The sequence below is a fragment of the Nicotiana tabacum genome, chromosome 4 (assembly GCF_000715075.1).
Source record: "Nicotiana tabacum cultivar K326 chromosome 4, ASM71507v2, whole genome shotgun sequence".
Taxonomy (NCBI): Eukaryota; Viridiplantae; Streptophyta; class Magnoliopsida; order Solanales; family Solanaceae; genus Nicotiana; species Nicotiana tabacum.
In genome coordinates, this window is record NC_134083.1 from 34,700,987 (window position 1) to 34,706,823 (window position 5,837).

General features: G+C 38.2%; 1 protein-coding gene across 1 annotated transcript; it reads left to right on the forward strand.

Annotated features, from left to right (window-relative positions):
* The first annotated feature begins 575 nt into the window (after positions 1 to 575).
* Positions 576 to 3,114, forward strand: LOC107769569 (protein NRT1/ PTR FAMILY 2.8-like). The gene is made up of 3 exons (XM_016588795.2): positions 576 to 823; positions 934 to 1,151; positions 1,578 to 3,114. The coding sequence occupies exons 1-3, from the start codon at positions 703 to 705 to the stop codon at positions 3,024 to 3,026; spliced, it is 1,788 nt and encodes a 595-aa protein (XP_016444281.2). The 5' UTR covers positions 576 to 702; the 3' UTR covers positions 3,027 to 3,114.
* Positions 3,115 to 5,837: the final 2,723 nt, after the last annotated feature.

The following is a 5,837-nucleotide window of genomic DNA, read 5'->3' on the forward strand; positions in this document are numbered from 1 at the left end:
GTTGTTTCCTCATTCCTGAGTATTATTGTTCTTTAATATATATATTTTTTTTGGTAAGACGCAAGCTTGAATTGCTACTATTGAACTACACGCTAGATAAGTAAAAAAATGAAAAGCACATGACAATCAATTAATTAACTACATATATCAATTCTAAACTAGTTGAAGTCGACATATACAAATTAAGTTCAAGAGGATTGAATATAGCTAAACCTATTCTCTGCTACGTTAACTTGTCATAACCTTTTTTTTGTTAGAAATTGGAACCTGCTATGCTGATAGGTAGGTTGAGTTGAAATCAAATGGCAGTACATTCTTAGGATTTTGGTGCTTTTAAAACTTTTATAAAACGGGAAAGGGAAAAAGAAAAAATGAAGAAAGAATAAACGTGCATTTCCCACAAAATTCGGCAGGTGATGGTAAATGTAAGCCATCAGTCTAATTTGTTCCCTCTCTCTCTCTCTCTCTCTCTCTCTCTCTCTCTCTCTCTCTCTCTCTCTCTCTCTCTCTCTCTCTCTCTCTCTCTCTCTCTCTCTCTCTCTCTCTTTCTTCTCATTGAATGTTGAGAGCACCGGTTACCTTTTCTTCTTTGTATCTACAAACACATTTTCAGTTTTCACCACATCATGGAATTAGAAGCAACATCTTGACTATTTAATTGCCATTTGCGAATAGAGAACAAACACTACCTAGAGAGGAGAAATGGCTGAAGAGATCATCAATGCAAGCCAATATTCTTCCCCTGAAGAATCAAATATTGCTCCAATCGTTCCTCGTTCCACAAGGAAAAAGGGAGGATGGACAGCCATCGCATTCATTCTTGGTAAAGACAAAAAACATCCAATTCATCAACCCATAATTTATCCACAGACAATATTAATGTAAATATATAAAGACTGTGTTGATCTGTTTGTGTGTGTAATGTTTCTGAAGGGAATGAATCGTTTGAGAAATTGGCGTCGGTGAGTTTGATATCCAACATGACCACATATTTGCGGACCAAATACAATATGGGGGGAGTATTTTTGGTGAACGTGGTCAGTATATGGTCTGGCTGCTCCAACATTACACCTTTAGCTGGTGCTTTCTTCGCTGATGCTCACCTTGGCAGATTCCTCACTCTCCTCTTTGGTTCCCTTGCTTCTTTCCTGGTATTAAAAAAATTTCTTTTCCTTGGTTTTAAATTGACGCTTTAGGCCATGCCCGCATGGTTTTTCCCAAAAATTCTAACACCATTAAAAAGTATTCAATACCTTATAAGTAGATTCTTTTTCTTTCCTATTTTCCCTTTTGCGCAAATTTTTATTTTAAACTGCTATATGGATAAGGGCTAAAATCTCGATGTGTATGTGAGTCTAGTAGCAAAGGTATGTGGTCCTAACTTTTTGGCTACGGATTTATCTGAATCTAGAACTCTTGACACGAGTATATATATACATATAAAAATCTACTAAAATGTTAACAAATATTATATTGAACCCAGAATTTTGACAATAAAGTTGAACCCATTAAGTTTAAATTCCGCTATGTCATTAGGAACAACTGGTTGAAAGCCCCCATTCTTGTTCTTTTGGCAGGGGATGGGAATGGTGACTCTAACCGCTGGAGTAGATGAACTCAGGCCACCTAATTGTCAGGGCCTTGCAACTTGTTCCGATCCACACAAATGGCAGCTTGCATTCCTTTTTGCAGGTCTTGGATTTATGGCTATAGGTTCAGGAGGTATCCGAGCTTGTAACATCGCCTTTGGGGCTGATCAATTTGACACTAATACAGAGAAGGGAAGGTCTCAGCTCAAAAGTTTCTTCAATTGGTGGTACTTTTCATTCACCATTGCCCTTATCATTGCTCTCACAGTTGTTATCTACATCCAGACAAATATCAGCTGGTTTATTGGCTTCCTAATCCCAACTTGCTGTTTAGCTCTTTCCATTATGATTTTCTTGATTGGTCGCAACACTTACATCCGTTTGAAGCCTCAAGGATGTGTTTTTATCGACATGGCAAAGGTTATAAATGCAGCTTGCAGAAAGAGACACGTTCGCGTTGTACCAACATCAAATTCCCTTTATGAACCTGTCCCTAAGGAAACTGCAGAAAACCAGATATCAGTGCTTAGACACACAGATAGATTCAAGTGCTTAGATAAGGCCGCTGTGATTGTGGATCCGAGCAGTGAATTGAATGGTGATGGAGTTGCTAAAGATAGCTGGAGACTCTGCAATGTTGAACAGGTCGAAAGGCTGAAATGTGTAGTGGGAATTTTACCTGTTTGGATAGCTGGAATCACTTGTTTCATCACTATGGAACAGATGAACACATTCGGGGTTCTTCAAGTAATTCAATCCAACACAAGAGTTGGGAATTTTAATATTCCTCCCGGGTGGATGGGACTAGCATCTATGATTGCCCTGGCTATATGGATCTTCATATACGAGTGTGTATACGTTCCCAATGCATCGAAAATCTCTAAGAAGGAAGCCAGATTGTCACTCCAAATAAGAGTCAAAATAGGCATTTTCATGTCAATTCTTTGCTTAGCAGTAGCTGCATTTGTAGAAACAAGGCGCCGAGACTTGGCCTTGAAAGAAGGCACATTCATCTCTCCACTAGGTGTTGCATTCTTTTTGCCTCAATTCATACTATCAGGGTTGACAGAAGCATTTGCCGCGGTCTCAGTCATGGAATTCTTGAATAACCAGGTACCAGAGACAATGAGAAGTGTAGCTGGAGCAATTTTTTTCTTGAGTCTAAGCATTGCCAGCTACCTCAACACTCTCATTGTCAATATCGTTGAGATGTTAAGTGGACTACACGGCGGAAAGCCATGGTTGGGAGGTCATGACCTTAACCAAAACAAGCTAGAACGTTTTTACATTCTTATTGCTGGATTGGGAGTACTAAACTTCATATACTTCCATTTTTACGCCAGCCGTTACATTCTAAGTTATGAAGAGTCAAAGAGGAGACAGACTGTGTTGGAAACTCGCATTGATCATGTTGACCTGCCAGAGAAGAAACCATGAAAATTGGAGCATATTAATATGGTTTAGTCATCCAAATGGAGTAATTGAATCAAAGACATGAGTTAATTAAATTTATGTCTTTTATGTGTGTTTGCGGAGCATGCTACTTTATTAGCAGTCACTGTCCAATATTAATGTTCCTCAATGCTTAAAATTTAGTAAATGCTGTAGGACTATATAGGGGCCGGATAATATATAAGGAGTTAATCCTTTTCGCTTCTTAACAACAATTATTACACCTTAATTCCAAGCAAATTAAGATGAGTTATATGACTTCTTACTGCCATATCGCTTCATTGTAATACTATCAAAACTTATTATTTCTCGCACTATAAGTTCCTTTACCTTTTATTAAATCCGTACTGAGAATCTAACAAACATTGGACCCAAAGTAAGCGCTACGTACACTTCCGATTAATTAATAGTTTGTAGAAATTACTTGTAATTTTATTCTTTTTGTTTCTGCTTTCAATGTCATTTGCGATCACAATAAGCTGTTATCAATTAAAAATAGTATCTGGAATACAAATTCGACTGTAGTATATTTAAGTCTGATAGGTTACAAGTACCTTGTTTTATGTTTTGATGATCTAACAAACTTATTGTCAAGAATCAGATAAGGAACCGGTTACATATCCTCAAGATCTTAAGATCGAAAGGTTCCAGCTTGGAATATGCTTCGACTCTTCAGAGTCAGAGGAACAACAGAGGGAACAAATAACTATCGTTTCCCGAGGAAACAGTACAAGTCAACTGCCCAAGCTATAAAGTTACTGTCTGCACACGCTATAGTGCAAAAACAATGCAGCAGTCAACTTTATGGGGAGTATTTTTTTTACCTACCTTGCTTACATCATCCTAGTGATGTCACAAATGCATTATTAACATCAAGGAAGGTAAAAACAAATCTGTTGTTCGCTTAGAGAAATCATTGAAGCTCTCACACAGTGATTGATCATCAAGCAATCAATTCTCAAGTGCATCAAGAACAAAGAACAATACTACTACAGACCAGTTCCCCACAACAAGTCATTGTATGTCCTTAGTTGAGTTGTAACTTTGTAATAGTTCTTAAATTGTATTTCCTACTTAGCTTGTTCAGAAGTATTCTGTAGGAAACTCTTTGTAAACCTTAAACCTTTGTGTTTGAGTCTTGGCTAGAGTTAGTCGAGTTATAAAGTCTTTGTAATAGAGTTATTACAAAGTGGCTTGTAATAGAGTATTACAAGTTAGTGAGGGATTAAGAGATTAATTCCTAGGGTGCATACGTTGTAATCTAAAAGTTGCTCAGTAGTGAAGTTGAAATCCTACAAGGGTAGGTCGTAATTTTTAATCCCGTTGAGTTGGAAATTTTCCACGTAAAATTCCTCTTGTCATCTACTCACTGCAGTGTGCGTGTGTTCTAGTAGGAACTGATAGAGAACCTGGTTCTCTATAGAGTTTGGTAGACCCTTATATTCTATCAATTGGTATCAGAACAGGTTTTTTCTATCAGGTTAACACCTAGAAAGGATCCTCATGGCTGCTCCTACAAACTTCGAAGAAAGCCAGTCTACTTACAGACCACCTAGGTTCAATGGACAATATTATGGATGGTGAAAAATTAGGATGCACGACTTCATCATGGCTGAAGATTCTGAGCTATAGGATGTCATATGTGACAGACCTTTTGTTCCCACCAAGAATCTTGGTGACCCAGCTGTATCCATTCCCAAGACGAGGAAGGAATTCAATGACGCTGATCGAAAGGCCATAGAAAAGAACTTTCGTGCAAAGAAAATTCTTATTTGTGGCATTGGTCCTGATGAATATAACAGGATATCGGCATGCCAATCAGCAAAAGAAATCTGGGAGGCTCTTCGGACAGCTCACGAAGGAACAACACAGGTTAAGCAATCCAAGATCGAAATGCTCACAACTGAATACGAGCTCTTCAGGATGAAAGATGATGAATCCATCCAAGATATGCACACTCGCTTCACCTCCATTATTAATGAGCTTCACTCTCTTGGTGAAACTATTCCAAGAAACAAGCTTGTCAGGAAAGTCCTTAGTGTTCTGCCCAGTTCTTGGGAAAGCAAAGTGAACGCCATTACAGAGGTGAAGGACTTGCAGACACTGACCATAGATGAACTTATTGGCAATCTAAGAATATATGAAATGAAGAAGAAGAAGGACAATGAAAGAAGAGAACCCAAAAGGGAGAAGAACCTGGTCCTCAAGACAGACAACAATGATTCAAGTGGTAAGGATGGTGATATGGCTTACTTGACAAGAAGATTCTAGAAGATGGTTCGCAGGAATGGAGGCATTCCAAAAACGGAAAACTCTAGCAAGCCAAAACATTATGATCTCTGTCATAAATGTGGCAAGCCAGGATACTTCATCAAGGAGTGACCTATCTTAAAGCAAGATCAGTACAAAAATAACTTTGACAAAGTAGCCAAGAGGAACCCGGTTCCTGATAAACGCTGCAAGAGAAAGAATGCCGTTGACAATGTTGTAAAGCAAGCTCTTGCTGCATAGGGAGACTCCTCCAGCGAATCTGAAGAAGAAAATGATCATGGTTATAGTTCAATGATGGTAGTGGAAAGTGAATCAACTGAGTATGACTCAATTTTTGCCTTGATGGCTCAGTCTGATGATGATGAAGATGACAACGATGATGAGGTAAATTTTCTAGATGTTCAGAGAAATTTGAAATCTTATTCTCCTAAAAAACTCATTTCTTTGGCAAATGTGTTAATTGATGGTCATCACAGTCTTATAAATGATAAAGATACTTTAACTGTGGAGTTAAGAGAAGCAGAA

Excerpts from the sequence above, each read along its gene's own strand:
- LOC107769569 (XM_016588795.2), top strand. The coding sequence starts at position 703 with ATGGCTGAAGAGATCATCAATGCAAGCCAATATTCTTCCCCTGAAGAA. Across the intron at positions 824-933 it reads AGCCATCGCATTCATTCTTG|GGAATGAATCGTTTGAGAAA; the intron begins GTAAAGACAAAA and ends ATGTTTCTGAAG. Across the intron at positions 1,152-1,577 it reads GTTCCCTTGCTTCTTTCCTG|GGGATGGGAATGGTGACTCT; the intron begins GTATTAAAAAAA and ends TTCTTTTGGCAG.